Genomic DNA, 20,831 nt, shown 5'->3' with positions numbered 1-20,831 from the left:
GCTTGTTTCTTAAAGTGAGAAACCAAAGCACTCCCAAGCAAATGAAATGCTCCACTAGTACTCTTCTTATCTACTTTTCATCCTACATAATCTGAATAGGAATACCCAACTAAGCTTATAGGTGCACCCTTAGGATACCACAATCCTACTTTTAATGTACCCTTAATGTACTTAAAAATTCTCTTAACAACTATTAAATGAGATTTTTTAGGATTAGCTTAAAATCTAGCACATAGACAAACACTATACATAATATCGGAGCTCTAAAAAAATTTATACTTTATTATTTAAACTTTAGACTAATAATTAATACTAATCCGGTATATTTTCCACATTCAGAGGAGTACGTTTATGTTTCTTCTTTACGAATATGATATTTTTTGGGCATTTCTAATAATATCAAGTTTTATTCCTATTTTGGCATTTCTAATTTCTGGAATTTTAGCCCCGATTAGCAAGGGACCAGAGAAACTTTCTAGTTATGAATCGGGAATAGAACCAATAGGTGATGCTTGGTTACAATTTCGAATTCGTTATTATATGTTTGCTCTCATTTTTGTTGTTTTTGATGTTGAAACGGTTTTTCTTTATCCTTGGGCAATGAGTTTCGATGTATTAGGGGTATCCGTATTTATAGAAGCTTTCATATTCGTGCTTATCCTAATTGTTGGTTCAGTTTATGCATGGCGAAAGGGGGCATTAGAATGGTCTTAATTCTTGACTATTTAGACAATTAGATTAGACAATTAGAAAAAAATATTGAGACAATTATGAATTCCATTGAGTTTCCCTTACTTGATCAAACAACCAAAAATTCAGTTATTTCAACTACATTAAATGATCTTTCAAATTGGTCAAGATTATCCAGTTTATGGCCGCTTCTCTATGGTACTAGTTGTTGCTTCATTGAATTTGCTTCATTAATAGGATCACGATTCGACTTTGATCGTTATGGACTAGTACCACGATCGAGGACTAGCAGTAGATATAGTAGAGAGTCAATCATACCTCTATATCTTGATTCATCCACATGTTTACCTTTTTCATCTAAGTCAAGATAGCATGAGGTAGCCATTGGAGTTATTGTCTCTTTGGATTTCTCCCTATCAAATCTTTTAAGCATATTAATACAAATACTTGGATCAATTGATGAAGATTCCAATTTCTAACTATTTTATTTGGAATCCTAGGAAGTACGATAACTTCCATGTTACGAACATTTCAAACTCTCTCCTGCATAGTCTTAGCAAATTCTTTGCACAAGACATCATTAATGACTCCAAATACAATGTCATCTATATATATTCACTAGTGCAAAAAATACTTTTTTGAATGATTATAAAATAATTATTCTAAAAATGCGGTGACATTTCAATAAATAAAGACATTATTTTTAGAATGGTTGTAGGAAAACAATTCTAAAAAAAATAGAATGATTATAAGTTAAACTATTATAAAAAGTTACCTTTTTGGGATGGTTATAAGTTAAACCATTCTAAAATATTAAGATATGTTTGATTTGTATTTTCATTTTCTGTTTTCATTTCTTGAAAACTATTTTCATTTTCAAAATATTAGAATTCTGAAAATATGTTTGATTTGACTTCTTGTTTTTTGCTTTCAAGAAATAAAAACATCGAAAATGCGTTTTCAAAAGGAAATGTATTTTTAGATTTGCTTAAAATTACATTCCTTGTCACCGCGTTTTCATTATACACAAAATGAGGTTCTTGGTTTTAACTAAAAACGATATTTTATTGTTTTCAGTTTTTGGTTCGTTTGAGAAAATATTTTCACTAAAAATATTTTCAAAAATTTAACCAAACATATTTTGATCACCATACCATTTTTAATTTCATGAAAACAGAACAACGCTTAATAAATCCTAAAAACACATTCGCGCTCTGCTCTCACTCCCCTCTCTCAGTGAGCTTTGCTTTCACATTGTCTCCCTCATCGTCCCCGCACACCCTCTCGTACCCACCACTGTTCTTCCGCTGAGCAGCTGCCGCCATCTTCCTTCTTCCTCGCACTCCCTCCCTTGCGACATTGTCTTCTGCGAAGGTAAGAACCCTCGCTTCCTTCTCCCTTGCGCTCCCTCGCTTGTTGCTTCTCTTATTCATGTTGTCTAAATGGAGGCTCAGCTAAAACATTTCAGGGTAAAACGTTTTCCCACGCCACCGTCACTCAGTCACTCGCACAACCTCAAAAAGCTTTTCGCAGTCCCTCGCCGCAGTGAGCGCGCCAAACTCCAATGAAGGTCCTTGCCACTGTTGAGATATGAGGTTTTTCAATTAGGTAAATAACAATTGTTTTTGGCTGTTATTGATATTTTTTTGTTGAGTTTGAGTTGGATGTTAAGGCATGTTGCATAACTATATGTATTCCGTCAAATCAACCTTGGCAGCAGCATTGAAGAAATTGGTCCATGCTCGTTTAATCCAGATAAAACAAACTGAATATTCTTAATTTTTGTTCCTAATTTAATATTCTTAAAAAATTGAATTGGTGATGGACGAGACCGAGAAAGGGATTGTGATGAAGAAGAAAGCTGGGGATGTTGGAGACATGATTAGGGATGTTGTCAAGGATGAAGATGGGTTTAAGGGGTCTTTTGTTAGGGCCATGGATGAGTTCTTATCTGCTACTGAGTTCTAAAAGAAACTAGAGTGAAATAGTAGTTTATTCTATTTTATTGTGTTGGTATTTTAATCACGGAACAGAAAGCAAGATTTTCTGGCCATTGAGTATTGGTTCTGGGTGATGTCTATGAGTGTGATTGTATAGATTGGTTGAGTATTGGGCTTTGTTATACTCTGTTTTCCTTCATTTATATAGATATATATAACATTAAATTGATATATTGTGTAAAAAAAATAGATTAATATGATCTTGTTGCATATATTATTGGTCTTGATGATGATGTTTGGTTCAGATCCAAATAAATATCTCTGATAATTTTAAGTTAGTAAAGGGGTAAAGATAAAACAGTCCCCATTTACACCCTTGTCCAAAATTGCTAGGATTGGGCAACTAGTACTACTGGGATTTATACTACAAAGTCTGCATATTTGTGCTATGTTATAATGTACTTTTTAAAAGGAAGGTATGTCTCATGCAACTGATGGTAATTTTACAAGGCATCTTGATTTCATAAAAATGTTTGAGAGTATTAGTTGCTCAGGATTTCCAGCTATGTATTTGACTACTTGGTTCTTGCATATTTTTAGCCTTCCTTGGCAGGGTCTGCAAGCTGTCACCAAAAAGCAAAAATATGACAAAATTTGCAAAAAGAAGTTATCAACTCTCATTGAGGTGTGTTCATCAATTATTTCCTGCTTTTACCTGTACTGGTTCGGTTTGCTTTAATCATATATGAACAATTTTATGGTGAATTTATGGTCCAAAAACAATAGAAACTAGAATGGAGTTCGATTGGTGTAGACTTTGATTTTCTCACTTCCACTCTCTTTTAATTTTTTAATTTTTTAATTTGAATATCTTTTTCGTTGAGGATCATTTTGTCTAAATAGAATTTGGATTAAGGTGGAATTTTTTAATTTAACTCCAATTCATGTTTTGATGATTACCAACTCTTCTTAATTTACTGGTATATTGATATGTTGAACTGTAAATATATGCATAAAACATTATTTCAATTATAAAAAAATTTAACACCGTTTTTATTACAAAAGATGAAAATTTTTATTAACTTAATTACTCTTTTTTTAATATCAATTAAGTCTCTAAAAAAGATCAAAGTTGATTAATATATATATGTTCATTTTTTTTAGACAAAATGGTGATTTCCATCTTTTTGACACACAGTAGAAACATGACTTTTTTGTTTTTTCTATATAAAAAAAGGAAATTACAACCTTGGTTTATAAACAAAAAGTGTGAAATTATATTAACTTTTCCATCAATTTCTCGTATTTATATATGAAAAGTTATTCTTAAAATAAAGGTGTTGGTGAGATATTTTTTTTAAAAAAGAAATACTCTAATATCATTATCCAAGTTATAATTTTAGGAACTCATCTGACAAGTGATACACTCATATGACAAACGACATACCATATGACACATAGCAATCATGTGTGTGCCACCATAGCTTCCACATTTGCGTTATGTATGATATGGTTTGACATATCATCAATCGATCAACAAGTCACATTAATAATCAGTGTGTCATGTTGGCACTTCCATTAAAGAAAACAAATTTCAGTTTACCGAGGGACTAAAATGAGTGGTGGATTATAGTTTTAGGATTTCTCTTTTGTTTTATTAGTTTTAGGGACTAAAGTGATTAAGATCACAATTTTAAAATCTAAAACAACCATTTGTTTTTTAGCTAATGTTTTGGTAAAGAATTAGTGGATTCAGTAAATTATCATTTTGACTCTTGAGTTGGAGGCCATAGTCACATTAATCTTAGAATTGAACGAAAGTAGAAATAAATCATTTGAAACTAATAATCAGCACTCATATAAGTTTAAAATTCAAAAGAATATGTGATAAAAATAATAATAATAATAATAATAATAATAATAATAATAATAATAATAATAAAATGACAGTAAATAGTTAATTTTAAAAACTTAGTGTTTGACATTTATTTAATTTATTTCACATTTAAAAAAATTAGGATTATTATGACTGTTTACCAAAAAGAATGTGCAACTAAAGTAATAATATTAATAATAAAATGACATTAAATAGTTAATTTTAAAAACTTAGCATTTGACATTTCATGAATTCATTTAAGATTTTTAGGATTAATATGACTGTTTACTAAAAATAAAAGGGTAAGTACTGTGACTGTATAATTATCACTTTCAGATACCAACATAACTGTAATTAGGAGGTTTTGTTGAGCGTTGCATGTTGTCAAATGAAGCATCAAGCATACATGTGACAGGCTAAGGGGCAAATGATTGATACGTGTCATTGGAAAGAAGGGAAGACACTCTTTTGGCAATGAATGGGTTGGCACTGTTTAGCAGAAAAAAGAAACAGAGCTGTGAAGCGGCAATTGTTTGGAACAACACAAAACTTCAAAGGATTTTGGCCAGCCTGATTAATAACATTGCATGTGGTTTGGATACAGTTGCATTGAATGTTATAATAAAGGCTTTTGATGGAGGTGGTTAGGGATAGTTGGTGTGTTTTTTACATGGCCTCCAAGAATTGAAGTGGTTTATTTCCATCTCGGATGCTAATGCCTCATCGAAATATTAATCAACTTAAATTTTAAAAGAGCAAATTGAGTAAGTTAATAAACTTTTTCATCTTTTAGAAATCCAAATAGAGTAGTATTTTTTTTTTCATTTAAGAACTAATATTATCAATCTTAAATTATTCAATAATCGAAATAATGTTTACTTGTATTAATTACAATTTAAAATATCAATATACCAATAAAATTAGAAAAAGTTGGTAGTAATAGAAACATGAATTTGGGTTGAATTAAAAAATTTCATCCTTCATTCAAATTCTATTATGACGTAATAATCCTCAACAAAAATCTTCATATCAGACTTCTCCTCAACAATGCATGGTTGAAATAAATGTAAGAGACAATTAAAGAAGATAATGGTCTATTAGCCAAACCTTATTTAAGTAAAGAAGATCACATATAGTTTAACAATGGACTTTAAACACACCGCTAACACACAAGAATCACATGCTTTCATACATAACAACTAGGAGATAATCGAGGTTTAATAAGAATCTCAAGTGGAGTGGCTTTAGTGTTGGTTAATCCAAGGGTTTCAGTCATATCAATGGGTTCATTTGATGGATTTAAGAATTCAAAAGAATGAAAAAGATTGGCAAGAGTGAAATGAACCAATTGAAGGCTAAAAGATATTCCAGGACACACTCTTCTACCACCACCAAATGGTAATAGTTCAAAATGATGTCCCCTAACATCAATGTCTTTATGGGTGGTAAGAAACCTTTCTGGTTTGAACTCTAATGAATTTGACCAAACACTAGGATCTGTGTGAATCTTCCAAAGATTTGTAATTAGACGAGTTCCTTTTTTGACATTATAGCCGCCTAAAGTGCAATCCCCTATGAATTCACGAGGTGCTGAGAGAGGACCTGCTGGGTACAATCTAAAAGTTTCTTTGACCACAGCCTGAAGGTATGCTAGCTTCGCTACATCAGATTCACTTATACATCTCTCTTTTCCAACTTGGAAGTTAAGTTCGGCTTTAATGTTTTCCAATACAATAGGATTTCTCAATATCAAACATATTGCCCATGTAAGAGTAGTAGTGTTTGTTTCAGTTCCTCCTGAAATTACTGACTGCAAATCAAAATTAAAAAAAATGTTGAACAAAAGTATCATCGTATAAGTGAGTTTAAATAAGTCAAAGCAAATAGATACATATTTGCATGCTTTAAGATAATGTAGTTACACATCCTTCGAATCTCTGTACATGAAGTTGAAACTATCTCTCTCTCAAAATACATTTCCAATAGATCATAAATAAATTAATAAATTGTGAACTCATCTATTATAGTCCAACTTAAAATTTATTTAAATCATTCAATTGACATACCCTTAATTAAATGTGAATGTTTCTATATGTGAGAATTTTTTACCATTGTTTCTCATTTTCTGAAAAACTTAAACCTCTTTTACTATATTCATATTTCATACCCCAATATTCTAATCATAAAATTATTAGCCAGGCAAAGAGAATCTTCACTTCTTTAATCTTTACTTTTGCAGAATCACAAGCTTACGTTTGCAGTATCAATATCAAAATTGAAGATTTTGTTTAGTTCCATTTAAAGTCACCTGTGCTAACAACCCAAGGTTTTAAAAAATGATCCTATATCATGATTTGAAATGCAACATCAAAGATTTTTTTTTTTTTTAATTATACACGATCACATTTGAAACCGCATCAACTACATTTATCCATAATTTTCCGCAATATCAACAAATAAGACAAAATCGTAATGTGATCATCATGGCCAATATTTAAAACCTTCTAACAATCTTATAACAGTATAGTAGGTCCAGTATACATACCAGTAAAGTGGATTTGATGATGGTATCCGCATGTATGCCATCAATTGTTTTTCCATCAAACAAGGAAAGCATCACGTCCATGAAGTCTTGAATTCCATCAACGTTCTCACCAAAAGCCCTTTTTCGTTTGTGCTCCTCTAACCACTCACCAAAAATCTTGTCCAAATCTTTGGCAGTTTCTTTCATAGCCCTCTCATGGCCGCCAAAATCAAACCATCTCAAGAAAGGAATGGCATCTGCCACCGTGAACACCCCCAACAGACGCATGAACTCTTCCACAGCCTTCAGACATCTCTGAGCCTCCTCATCATTCATAGTTGTAGCACCGAAAAGTCGCTTTCCAACGACCACTCGAAGAACCGTGTTGAATGTCAAATGAGAAAACCATTGATTCAACTCCACCAACGCATAGCCAGACTCATTCTTTTTGCTTGACCAAACATTGAAGAGCTCTTTGATTGAACTTTGAACTTCTGAGACATGAACGTGCTGTAGTTGCTCTACTCGGCGATTGGAGAGGATTTCTAAGTTTACAATCTTTCTTAGTTGGCGCCAATAAGGACCATAGGGTGCAAACCCAAACATGGCTTGGTTGTAGCACATGAGTTCAATGGCAACAAGCTTGGGGCGAGACGAAACGACAATGTCGTTTGTGGTGAAGCATTCCTTAGCTATTTCCCAGTTGCTAATTACCAAAGCCTTTTTGACACCAATCTTGATGGTGAATATGGGTCCATACTTATCAGCCAAAGCACCCAAAACCCTATGGGGTGTCTCTGAACCACTCAATAGTGGAAGGTGACCAAGTATTGGCCATGCACCTGCAACTGTGGGAGCATCTTGTTTACCTAATGCAATTTTGAAAGGATTATACAAGAACATACAGAAGAGGATTAGAGAAAGAACTCCAATGGCAGTGGCATTTAGGTAATTTAGAACAAACTCCATTTTGGATAGTTGTGAAGATTGTTTATGGTAGGATCTGCTTCTAGAGAGATGTGCAATGATGCAGAGAATCATTTATTCATTATTAAATAGATCATTCATTGTTGGATAGAGAAAGGAGTGTGAAATATTTCTTTTTTTCCATTATTTACCAAGAGCGGCAAATTTGCCCCCACTATATTTTGTCCTCAAGATAATGTTTGACAGAAATGAGATTACTATTAAGGCCCCCACTAAATTTTGCAGCCTTTTTCGGTAGAAGTTAAGGCGCCCACTAAATTTTGCCGCCTTTTTCGGTAGAAGTTCTTTCATAATAGTTTTTTTTAAAATTAATTTAAAATTAATGATTCCAATAAAATCTAAAATTATGACTTTCGAATTATTAGTTTAACGTACTAATCAACTAATAAATCAATTACATTATAAAATAAATAATATTATTATACATAATATTGATATACATGTAAATTTAAATAATAAATTTTATGATAATTAATTTTGATATAAATCATACGAAATATTTAATCTGTATATTTTTATAAAAATAAAAAATATTTACTATTAGAAAATTTAATATATATTAAATTTTGTAATAATAAATATATATTAAATTTAATATTTATATTTTTAATTATTAATATGTTAAATTATTCAATTGTGTGTTAATTTTTTTACTATTATAAAATTTAATATATATTAAATTTTATAATAATAAATATTTTTTATTTTTAAAAAGTATACAGATTAAATAATTTGTATGATTTATATCAAAATTAATTGTCACAAAATTTATTATTTAAATTTACATATCCATTTAATATTCATCAAAAAATTTAATATTATATATAACAACATTATTTATTTTATAATGTAATTGACTCATTAGCTTAATTGGTTAGAGCATTGAGTTAATAACCTGAAAATCACAATTTTGAGTCTTGCTTGGATTATTAATTTTAAATTAATTCATCATAAATGTTTTTCAGATTTTAGATTATTTTACATTGATAAAAAAAATAGATGAAAAAGTAATAATCGTATAAAATTAGTCTTATATTTTATTAATTCATTTATAAATTTTATTGTTTATTATTAATATTATAAAAAATATACATAAGAATTGATTAATATTATATTAAAAAATTAAAATAATTTTTTTTACACAACAACTATAATAATGATGGGAGTATAATTTTCGTGAGATAAAAAGACAAAATACTACAATGCAATCACAGATAAATACTCAAATGTGGGTCCTCATGCATGACTTAACTCCATCTGTTAATTTATGCTAGTGTAAGGGTGTGTTAGTGAACCATATGCAACTGACTTTGAAAATAAAGTTTCTCTCACGTTACTTTAGTTTTTGCGCTTTGGAACTTGTGTTTTTCTATAGAAGATAAGTTTTAACGATTAATCAAACACACATAAGTTGTATGAGATTCACTTAATAAAATATTATATATATATATATATATATATATATATATATATATATATATATATATATATATATATATATATATCAAAGAATGCTAACGATTCACTTTAAAATTAAAAGGTGTATGTTAGCACTTAATTCTTTTCGTTTGTACTAAAATATTATTCTCACTTTAAGTGCTAAAATAAAACCAATGAATATTCTGTGTGCTTTTCTTTTCGATCTACAATATAAAAAAAAAAAATTGATAACCAATGCATTACCATTCAGAGGTTTAAAAGATTCGGAACAGGCATCCGCCACCGAAACCACCGTCATTGTAAGCTTTTGCCGAAACCGAGCAATTGGAAGATGAATGAATATTCAGCCCCCAATTTGAAATAGAGATGACTGAGAGTCGAAATGCTCAAAGGCATGAGACTGAATTGCAGCCACAGACTACCGGAACGAAAACACATGGGTGATCAATGATCATGACATTTTAGGGTTCGAGGCAAAACAATAAACAAGTGCCTCTTAAATATTTCAGTATTTTAAAATATAAATATATGTTATAAAAATAAACGTGTAATTTCATTAAAAATAATATATTTTATTACATTGAGTAAATAGCATAATTTAGACAATCTTAAAAAATGTATTTTAATCAAGTCCATTACCATTATTTATCATCAATCTTTTTTAATCTTCTTGACTGTTCAATCTTTAGTAATTAATTTTAACTTGTTATTTTTACTATAGTATTACCACTACACTTTTGTTATTAATTTTTAAAGTAAATAATGAATTATTTCTCTCTTTTTTTTATGAAAATAAGGCTTTTAATTTATCTAGTACCAACTTCAACGGTTACTAACTAGATTAACTTCTTTTGTATCTGCATTTGGTTATGTGTTAGTATCACTTGTTTTCTTCGGCTTCCATATTATTCAATCACCTGGAAAAAAATTGTGTTGCTACCACAAAGGCATAAACTTAGAAAATAGTGAAATTATTTTAACAAAATTTGAATCTTCAAATAGTTGAAAATTTGAAATGAGATTAAGTCATTAATTGATTAATTGGAAGTTGAATAAGATAAGTTAGAGAAATAAAAAGGTCGCACATGTAGATTTTTTTTTGAAAATATTGAAGATGGAATTTTTTTGGGCTCCTTTTTTCAACATGGGCCCAATGTGGGTGCACTGTCAAACCATGCTCAGGGTTGGGTTGGGTCTGCGAGAACAAATAGATGACATGGGCAGCCGGGAGAGAGAAAAATAGGTTAATAAAATAAAATGAGATAATTAAACTAAAATAAATTTACGTAAATACATTTTAACTTAATTACAGTCATCTAAATAATAAAAAAAAGAAAGATTAGTTTGCCCAAATAAAAAGGTGTAAATTGCTAAATTACATCATTTATTATTTTTGTTGATTTATGTTAGCAGTTTCCGTGTAAGAGAAAAATATTATATATAAATGAAAGAATTAAATATGTATCATTTAATCAAACATGAACGACTAAAATTTAATGTTATATAATCGTTTAAAAAATTATGTGAATTTTTAACATGAAATCTTAACTTTTCATATATGATTATATAGTTTAAATTTAATTATCTTTTTTTTTTCTTCGGCTTCCATATTATCCAATCTCCATGTTGGAAAAAAATCATGTTGTTACCACAAAGGCATAGACCTAGAATATAGTGAAATTATTTTAATATTTTAATAAAATTTGAATCTTCAAATAGTAGGAATGACATTAAGTCCATTAATTGGGAGTTGAATAAGATAAGTTAGAAAAATAAAAAGGTGACACATGTAGATTTTTCTTTGAAAATATCGAAGTTGGAATTTTTTTGGGCTCCTTTTTCCAACATGGGCCCAATGCGGGTGCACGGTCAAACCATGCTCAGGGTCGGCTCTGTGAGAACAAGTGGATGACATGGGCAGCCGGGAGAGATAAAAATAGGTTAATAAAAAAATTAGATGAGATAATTAAACTAAAATAAATTTACGTAAATACCTTTTAACTTAATTACAGTCATCTAAATATAAAAAAGAGAGATTATTTTGCCCACATAAGAAGGTGTAAATTGCTAAATTACATCTTTTATTTTTTTAGATGTATGTTAGCGGTACCCTTATAAGAGAAAAGTATTGTATGTGAAAGTGAAAAAATTAAATATGGACCACCTAATTAAATATGAGAGATCAAGATTTGATGTTATATAACTATTTAAAAAGTTAAGTGAATTTTGAATATTAAATCCTAACTTTGTTGTTGCATTGCAACTACCATCACCTCTATGGCATGGACCATTTGGGTCACTTCAAACGAAGGAGGAGGAGGTCTAGCTGGTCTCACCATCCTAACGTAAGACCGAACCAAGTTAGATGGTAACTTTGACTAAAGCCTTATGCTCGTCACATCAAACACACACACATAACAAACATATCCTGGTCGGCTTGTTCCAAAAGATACGACAAGCTCTAATGCCACTATTGTAGTGATCCATCTTCACTATGAGTTTATAATACTAAAGTAGTCATAACTTTATTATGCTCCTATTAGAAATATTCAATTTTTTTAAAACTTTCCACTTACAAAACATACAGTTATACTATTCAAGCATTGTTTGATATTAGAACACAAGGTTATTATATGTAAAGTAAACTACAAGCTTCAAAAGGATTCCCTTTAAGGGAAAATATATATACAATAACCCAAAATACTATCATAAGGCCCTAAGTTGGTCCCCTTTAACATTATATGTGTAGCTAGTAGAAGGAAAGAGATCTCGACTCCTATTCCATCTTCTAGATCTAGGTCTTCAAGAAACTATATGATCTCCTGTAGCATCAGTACCATTTACTCTCGTGTCAAACACGATCATCACAACCATAAAATATCATACAAACAAAATGAAACACAAGGGTAAGCTTATATAAAAAAAAAAATCATACTATAAAAGAAACACAAGCATGGGGATATAGTTTTAAAGAGAAATTTGAATAAAACAATCATTCCCAAATCCATTAAAACATACGATACAATAAGCTCAATTCACACTTTAATCTCATATGCATAAGTAATTTGAATAAAACAATCATTCCCAAATCCATTAAAACATACGATACAATAAGCTCAATTCACACTTTAATCTCATATGCATAAGTATTATGTAATGATATGCTACACAAAACCATGGAGATTTCTACAAACTTTTGGACAGTCCCCAAAGGTACCACCCCCTACCATGGTTAAGTTCTCTAACCATAGTCCTTTGAGCTAACCTTATGGAAGTAGTTTGGTTTTTATCGAAAATAGACAAGTGTGGATAATGGTTTACCTCTGTAAGATTTGCATGACCTGACATTTATAGGATTTTGCCTACTCGTCTATTCTATAGGCCCATTCCCATTAGCTACCACCAAAACTTCCAGCATCAGGTTGAGAGCCCACCAAACACTCTTAACTTACGTGTCTACCCATATGCAATGCCATGCATGCATTGTTCATTAAACCACTATGGTACTACAAGTCCATTCTCAATCTTAACAACATACCTAGGAACTCATCTAGCATGTCCGTTAGTTCAACAAGACATTCTACACTCTCACAAATTATTAGTTTTTAGACCAATCATATTCCTAACATAGTTATAGGTTTCCAAAGCACAGTATACCCATAATTCTTTATGTTAATTTCACAATTAATCATATTCATTATTGAGATAAGAAAATGACTATTAATTATAATTTTGGAAACTCTATAGCCAAAACAAAAGAAGTGACAATTGACATTTTCGCTTAGCTAGCATTTCTGGTTAAGCCAAACTTGTATGTCTCTCTTAGCGAGCTAGTCTTGCTTAGTGAGTTCCATTTTTTTTTGGTCAATGAGGTTTGCTCGTTTAGTGAGAATGACTTGCTTAGTGAGTATTATGAAATTTCTAAAATCTTATAAATCTTTGCTCGCTTAGCAAGACTGCAAAATTCTACAGATTGTGATATGGCCTCAAAATAGAGCAACCTAGCCCCTAAATCCACACCAAAACCAAAATACGACTAATTTAACTTAAATACTTAACATTCAACAACCAAGCATCACAAAAATCAATATTCAAACTCAGTACAAACAACAAATTACATAATAAAAGCTCCCTTTACCCAAATCAAGGCCCTAAGGTTCCAAGCCCTTGTAAGAGGAAGGTGCAAGGAAAGGATGAAGTTGGTGAATTTTGAGTGAACCTCCTCATCTTGTGATCTAAGACCAACTAATAAGTCCTAGGCCAACATCAAAACAACTTCACAACAATATTCTAACACAACCCATAAGAAAGCTCATACAAAAAGTAAAAATGAGCTCAAGGGATCAAAAAGAGAAAAAATTGTTGCTTACCAACTGAAATCAAGTGAGAAGACTTTTGGGATTCAGGAAACCAAGCTCTTATTATGGGATTCTCACAATCATTTGCTCTCGATAAGGAAGGGATTCAAAGCACAAGAGGAATGAAGAGAAAAAGACATGATAAGGAATTGAGAGCTCTTCAAGTTGAAGGGGATTAGTAGAAGTGATAGATTACTTGTCCTATCTAACTCTCCTTTCTTCTATTTTCACCCCTCCTCTGATTTTTTTTGTAACCAACGTTAGGGCCCAAAATTGTTTGAGTCCATTAATACTTATATTACACCAAAGTTAAGCAAATTAAATTAACTAACGTATCAATTAACATAAAGTCATATATAATTTTATCTTACAATTAAAAAAAATACTTATTCACACAAGTAATAAAATCATTACATTGCGCTATGCATTAATAGTGTAAACCATTTTTACACTGTTACCTAATCATAAAAATTATTATTTGAATTATCTTAAGATAATTATACTAAAACAAATATTAACTAGTTCTCTAAATGCATTGATTAGGGAACTTAAAGTAAAAATGTTATAATTGTGAGATGGAAAATTGTATCATCTATGATTTTTTTATCTTCTTCTATAATTTACACAATAAATATTTTTCCTTTTTAGTTTTTTAATTAATATCCTAAAGATACTAGTTAACAAGACTCTTATTTTAAAAGTTAATAAATTTATTATATATGATAAGATGATTAAATAATTAGATAAAACTTTTTAAATTGTTATGCATAATTTTTTTTCTCTTTTCACTTTTTCTCTCTATCTCTCTCCTCCAATTCTCCAATGTTCAGGCATTAAATTTAAAAAAAAAAAAAAATATTTTAACGTACAAAAAACTAGCTTTACTCCACTCATTTGGAATCCCGTTTTGGATGAAACATTTGACATTTGAGTAAGGGATAGCAAATGTTTGGTCCATTCCCCCCTCTGGGTTCAAAATCTCGCGGGTTGGGGGCACGTGGGATAATATCGTCACAAATCACAATGGCTGTTCGAAGCATAAGAAGCAACCACCAATAGCTGCTCTCCACATACATAGGAAGCGTCACAATCTCAACGACAGCCACACAGTTCAGCAACGGAACATGAGAGAGACACGTGGTACACCCACGATGGCGCTTTCCGTTGCAACAAGTCCTTGAATCGAAGAAGCATGAGTTTATGAAAACAACTTACCTGGTTGTTCCGTTCCTCACAACGATTGAGTTGTCCCTCCCTTACGCCGAGGAACACACACACAAAAAAAAAAAAAACTTATCGGTTAGTTAGTTTTATTAGTTCCTCTTTCCCAACAACAACTCTTCTTGTTTTTACCGATTCCACGTTTTGTTTTTCTAGTTTTCTTTTATAAGATGCTTGCGTTCTGATTTTGAATTCACTTTTCGTCATTTTCATTTATAAGGGTAATTGAAAATCTGAACATTTTTTTGTGGGGTATTGAAATGAATTGTAGCATTGTGAGCATGATGGAGGAGATGGAAGTTTCTCGGCGGGTGGAGTGGTGGCAGAACATGATGTACCCAGTACGAAGGGTTTGGTTTGTCGTCGCCACGCGCCTCGGCATTCGCAAAAATGGTAAAGACCTCTTCTTTTCATTTGTTTCCATCAATTTCTTTCTTTCTTTCTTTTTATGTTAATGTGATTGCAAGTGTGGTTGGGATTTTGAATGTGTTGGTATATTTTAAATGATCTTGGATTGCCTCTGTTCGTTAGTAATGTGTTTTAGATGTCATTTTGGTCAAAATTAGTCTATATTTGATGAATTTTCTCTCTAACTCATAAGTCATATCTTATTTTTCGGATCGGACCAAATGCACCAACTATACAAAATATGAAGACTAAAACATTATTTTTAAAGTATATAGATGAAGACCAATTTTGATAGAAAATTGAGAGATTCGAAACATATTTTACCTTTTAGTTGTTTTAGTTGTTTTAGTGATGGCTTCATAATCTGAAGATTACTTATTCTGACGATTTTGATTAAGCATTCTTATGCGGTTTAATTTTAAAATTGGGGAAAAAGGGGTTGGGGTGAAATTAATTAGCATGTTTTTTAAAGCAATATGCAATGTGATTTCAATCAAGTTAATGGTGCTTTTCAAGAACGATATACTAGGGGTTTAATTCAGTTCAGTTGGTTGCACATAATTATTGTAAATCCTGCTATCTGTCTTTGATACCTACAGATAAAAAAAAAAATTACAATGTTAAGGTGTTTAGGGGTCTTTGTGAATTGTGATTAATAATATTTGGGAAATAAATAAAATTGCAGGGTTACTGAAGCTAAGGCATGATGTGAGGGCATGTGAATATGAGGACATTCGAGTGATGTGGGAGATACTGAACAGAAACGAATCAGAGTTTGGTCATTCTTCTAGCTCTAGGAAAGGCAACAACAACAATAACAACAAGAAGGGGCATTGCTGGAAGTTGTTGAGGTGGGCAAGGTGTGCTCCATATATGTGCCGCGCCTGATCATAATTGCTGTGTACGTGAGTGAGTCTTTTCTCTTCACAGAACAAAAATCCAACCTGTGCGTTGATTTGGTTTTTGCTTCAATCATGAATAAAGAGTTCTGAGTCAGAGGGGTTCGTGTAGAACACGGTTCTCTTTTCCTTTGAATCAACCAACTCAACCATATGTAAATATCAACCGCATGCATCCACCAAGTCGATGTGACCATCTCTTACTCCATCCATGTGCTTAATTAGTGTGGTATCAAAATTGTTATATGTGTAGTTTGTGCTGTGTTTTATCATCATCTTGGTATGTTCAACCAGAGGTTCATGTATTGCTTTTAGAGATCCATGAATCATGTCTATCTCTGGCTTTCTGCTTGGTTTTTGTATCGGAAACTATCTGCATTCAGAAGAAGAAGGCATATAAATATGTGTAGTTATTATAAATATTCGGAATCTCATGTGCATCAAATACTTCAATATGCATATTATATGTTCTTTTTTAATTATTAAGTTTCACTTCATTTGGAGAATATACGTTATATATGCTTGATTGTTTGCATAATTGAGATTTAAATTTCTTGTTCCAAATATTAAAGTAATTTAAATGTCGGCAAAGTTACTTTTAACTTTTTCTTTTTTTCAAGAGATTTTTCTTTCTTTCCTTTCAATTATATTGAATTGTTTTGGACACACTTGGTGACTTGAGTTTCAGGTTAGGGACATGAATTTATTACTTTTTTGGCACAGACACGAATACGTTACGTTACTTTACTTTAGCTAAACGGGTAAATTAATTGAATGCTAATGATGGGAATGGTTGAAAGTGGATCAAATTACCCCCACAAACAAACTTAAGGGAATAAAATTCACTGTACACGAACAAATTTTTTTACTAATTAGTTTACAAAATTTTGAAACTATTTATAAAAAAGGGTAAAACAAAATTTTAAAAAAAAGAAGATAAGTGTGTGAATTGTAATCATGATTTTTGTCACTACCACATTTATATATGTATGTGTATAGCACACATATCTTGTGTTTCACGTGTGTAATGTTTCACGTGTATAAGACGAGACATATGTTAATAAGATATATAAAATATATATCATTTGTCATTATTTAGAGTTATAAGATTGGTTTGATAGTAAAAAAAAAAGGAGAAAAAGTTTGTGGGTTTGATTTTTCCCACTAATAAAAAAAAGTTTAACAATTAGCAACTAAGACCCTATTTGAGGTGATTTTTAGTTTTTAGTTTATAAATTTTAAAAATTAACAAACAATTAGCAACTAAGACATTGTTCCCTGCCTCGTTGATGCGGCGTTTTAGGGCTTCAATCCCGTGGAGGACGATGCGATCCTCCTCGGCCTTGGATCGGGACTCGCAGGTGGACTTTATGAGTTCTAGAAACTCCTTTGAGTTGTCATGATTATTGGACCCCATTGCTATTGCTAGCTCCCTCCCCACCAGCGTCTCTGCTCCACCTTTGAATGTATGAGAAGAAGAAGAGTCTGAAAGAATGTTGCGACAACAACACACAGCCACCTTTGAATGTATGAGAAGAAGAAGAGTCTGAAAGAATGTTGCGACAACAACACACAACGTTGTTTGGAACTTTTGGGTGTCGGAGAAGCTTTATAAACACACACTTTAGTGTCACGTTGGATAGTCTACGTGACACTAAAATTGTCAACAATGTACCTCACTATTAGCGTTACTTTCAAATATAACGACAAAGATAGAGACTATTTTTTACATTTTAAAAAGATAGGGACTAATTTGTAAAATGGATACAAAGACAAGGATCAAAATCCCTATTCACTTGAAAAAAAATTATTTGGTTGAACTAATCATGTGCAATTTTCTTTTCAAAGTTCATGTTTTATAATAAACTTAGGCATTATATCAGCTAAAACATCTCAAAGTTCATTTGGACATTAGATCAAACACATAACTTGCAACTCATAAATTAGTTCAAAACAAATAAAAAAATATAATATCATTCAAACAAAATGCAAAAAGACTCATATAGCATTATCCAGATAAAATAAAGTAGTGGATAGTGCTACACAGATCACAATTATTATAAACAGAACCACTATATTACAAAAAGGATAGAAAGTAAAAAGCTTACATCTTTACCAGCGACCATTAAACTTTCAACAACAACTGCAAAATTTTAAAAATATTGAAAACATGGTTGTTAAACCATCTTTAAAAATCCATTAATGTAAATATAAAACAAACCATGAGTCCATAGATAGAAACATGCTTACAAAGTGAGGTGAGCTTATTGAGTTTATTGAGTTTTAAGACGTGCAGAAGCTTCATGCAGCAGAGGATGAAAATGCAAAAATGAGCTAAGGTGACAGCAAATAGAAGTGCGATAAGATAGAAAAAACACAAGAATTCAAAAAGAAGGTTGTTAAACAATAGATAATATACCATTAACCCATGTATAATATAGAGCATGAGACGATACATAGAAAAACCCTTACTAAGTAAGGTAAGCTTCTTGAATCAGCATAGGTTGAGACCCTTACTACAATGGAGAATGAAAATGCAGGATCCTGTTTAGGTTGCCGAACATGCAACTAGAATAGAGAAATGAGGTTGAAAGAAAACTAATCGAAAGTTAAACACAAAGGTTGAAATGGAAACACAATAACTGATATCTGGTTGGGATTTTTGCTATAGTATGCAGAATCAACATAGCTACCCTAGGTCACCAAATAGGTCTGGAAGCTAGTGAGATGAAAGCTTCTGTTTTTGAAATTGAAATTGAAATTTGAAATGAGCCACAAAATGGTAGTAGAACGAAGAAGATGAGGAAGGTCAACATGGGTCTTTGAAGATGAGCTTCAGCAACGTGACCTATGAGGCCTGCAACCTAACGTCGCCGTAACCTAGCCTATTAAATTTGAAAATGAAATTTGGAGAAAATCGTGAAGGTGACGCATGGGAGAAGTAGTCATTCTTTTATTACTAAAGAAGATAAACAAGATTTATGAAAAGGATATTTAAATAATCTCAAATCTCCTTTTCTCTTTCGTTTTCCGTTGTGATGAGGAAGTGCACTTGCTCTCACAATGTCATGATGCCAATAGCAGCCCATAAAGTGAATTAAATAGTCAAACACAACAATTCCCAAATAGCCAAAAACATGAATAAAATTGGAAAGAGAGAAGGGGCTTGCAGCAGCAGTGGAGGTGGGAGGACGAAAGGGAGGGGCACGGAGAGACAGAAGATGAAACTTCTCCTCCGACTTTCGCAATTGGATTTCTCGTCTATGGAACTCTCCAAATACACAATCTCGCTGGAAACGTGTTGCAGCCTCAACAAAAAGAAACCATGACTGAAAGTGGAAAAGAGAAAAAGAGACTTTGAATTAATTGTTTTTTAAAAATAAAATAAATTAAAAGTATATTGTTGTCCTTTAATATATACTAACATAAATAAAAAGAAGTCTTGTCAACAAATGTTTTTAGGGTATTCATTAAAAAAAAAAATTTAAAAATATATTTATTATGTAAATTATAAAAAATGTAAAAGAAAATCATGAACAACACAATTTTTTTTTCATAATAAAAATATTTATATTTAAATTTTTTAATCAATATCCTTAAAAAATTAATAGTATTTTTCAAAGAAAAATTATGTTTTTTTTCAAATAAAAAGATATTGGATGTTAGCATACATCTTCTATTTTTTAAGTGGATTTATGTCAACATTTCCTTTTATATAGAGAGATAAAAATTATAATTACATAAATTTTACAATATTATATCACATGTTTAACACATAATTTTATTTGTAGATTATTATATTACTAAAATATTTTTTGACATAATTATTATTAAAATAATTTATTAAATACTGAATTAATAAAGTTAAAAAATAATTTAAGAATTTTTTGAATTAAAATATATTTAATTTTTAAATGAGAAAAAAGGTCAAACTCAACATGAGATACAATTAGGAAATAAAATAAATAAATGAAAATAAAAAGAAAAAGACAAAGAATTGAGCTGGACGAAGAAGGCACATTCTTTAATGTGAATGTGGTCAAAATAGTAAATAGAACGAAATTGATATTTATTTTGAAATTGAAATAAAAAAACAAAAAAATAAGGTCAAAGTTGAGTTTCACACAATGACTTAACTAAAAACAACTACATGTCTTTTCTATTTTTGTTTGATTTAATACAAATCTAATTCCTTTTCTAGGTAACTCTCCTTTCTTATTTATTTCACATTTTTATCATTATAAAGTCTCACTCATATCATATTCAACAAAGCTTTGTTGCTTATGATGATATTTGACGTGCTCTTAGTTTGAGGCTATGAGATAATAACAAATCTTTGTGTCTCACCTAATAAACATGAGATGTTGTTCATGTGGCTGTTTTTTTTTTTATATATATAAATGTTAATTTTGTTAGTAGAAATAACTAAATCTACCTCATATCTTCTTATATGATTGTTGGTTGGAAAAACATAATGACTATGATACT

The 20,831-nt window shown here is 30.9% G+C and overlaps 3 protein-coding genes and 2 long non-coding RNA genes across 5 annotated transcripts; 3 read left to right on the top strand and 2 right to left on the bottom strand.

Moving 5' to 3' along the window:
- Positions 1-314: 314 nt before the first annotated feature.
- LOC100499837 (NAD(P)H-quinone oxidoreductase subunit 3, chloroplastic) lies at positions 315-977 on the top strand (the record flags this gene model as incomplete). Its single annotated transcript, NM_001249765.2, is given in 1 exon segment — positions 315-977. A coding segment is annotated over 1 exon segment (363 nt). The 5' UTR covers positions 315-351.
- Positions 978-1,897: 920 nt separating this feature from the next.
- Positions 1,898-5,257, top strand: LOC106795487 (uncharacterized). The gene is made up of 4 exons (XR_001384135.3): positions 1,898-2,064; positions 2,159-2,298; positions 3,231-3,315; positions 4,843-5,257. It is a non-coding gene; the product is annotated as an uncharacterized lncRNA (long non-coding RNA).
- A 331-nt stretch (positions 5,258-5,588) lies between these two features.
- Positions 5,589-8,093, bottom strand: LOC100793075 (cytochrome P450 82A4-like). Its single transcript, XM_003543475.5, has 2 exons — positions 7,052-8,093; positions 5,589-6,316 (listed from the first exon to the last, which is right to left on the bottom strand). Exons 1-2 carry the CDS (start codon positions 8,069-8,071, stop codon positions 5,693-5,695), a joined length of 1,644 nt encoding a protein of 547 aa, XP_003543523.2. The 5' UTR covers positions 8,072-8,093; the 3' UTR covers positions 5,589-5,692.
- A 6,792-nt stretch (positions 8,094-14,885) lies between these two features.
- LOC100797484 (uncharacterized) lies at positions 14,886-16,758 on the top strand. Its single transcript, NM_001255113.2, has 3 exons — positions 14,886-15,114; positions 15,308-15,429; positions 16,130-16,758. The coding sequence occupies exons 2-3, from the start codon at positions 15,318-15,320 to the stop codon at positions 16,330-16,332; spliced, it is 315 nt and encodes a 104-aa protein (NP_001242042.2). The 5' UTR covers positions 14,886-15,114; positions 15,308-15,317; the 3' UTR covers positions 16,333-16,758.
- Positions 16,629-19,705, bottom strand: LOC121173383 (uncharacterized). Its single transcript, XR_005888131.1, has 2 exons — positions 18,452-19,705; positions 16,629-16,716 (listed from the first exon to the last, which is right to left on the bottom strand). It is a non-coding gene; the product is annotated as an uncharacterized lncRNA (long non-coding RNA).
- Positions 19,706-20,831: the final 1,126 nt, after the last annotated feature.

The sequence above is a fragment of the Glycine max genome, chromosome 13 (assembly GCF_000004515.6).
Source record: "Glycine max cultivar Williams 82 chromosome 13, Glycine_max_v4.0, whole genome shotgun sequence".
Taxonomy (NCBI): Eukaryota; Viridiplantae; Streptophyta; class Magnoliopsida; order Fabales; family Fabaceae; genus Glycine; species Glycine max.
The sequence above is the reverse complement of the archived record's forward strand: the minus strand, read 5'-3'. Positions and strand labels throughout refer to the sequence as shown.

Bases quoted from the DNA above. Each gene is read 5' to 3' on its own strand.
- LOC100797484 (NM_001255113.2), top strand. From the start codon at position 15,318: ATGATGGAGGAGATGGAAGTTTCTCGGCGGGTGGAGTGGTGGCAGAAC. The intron at 15,430-16,129 runs GTAAAGACCTCT...ATAAAATTGCAG, and splicing joins CCTCGGCATTCGCAAAAATG to GGTTACTGAAGCTAAGGCAT.
- LOC100793075 (XM_003543475.5), bottom strand. From the start codon at position 8,071: ATGATTCTCTGCATCATTGCACATCTCTCTAGAAGCAGATCCTACCAT. The intron at 6,317-7,051 runs GTATGTATACTG...TTTGATTTGCAG, and splicing joins TCATCAAATCCACTTTACTG to TCAGTAATTTCAGGAGGAAC.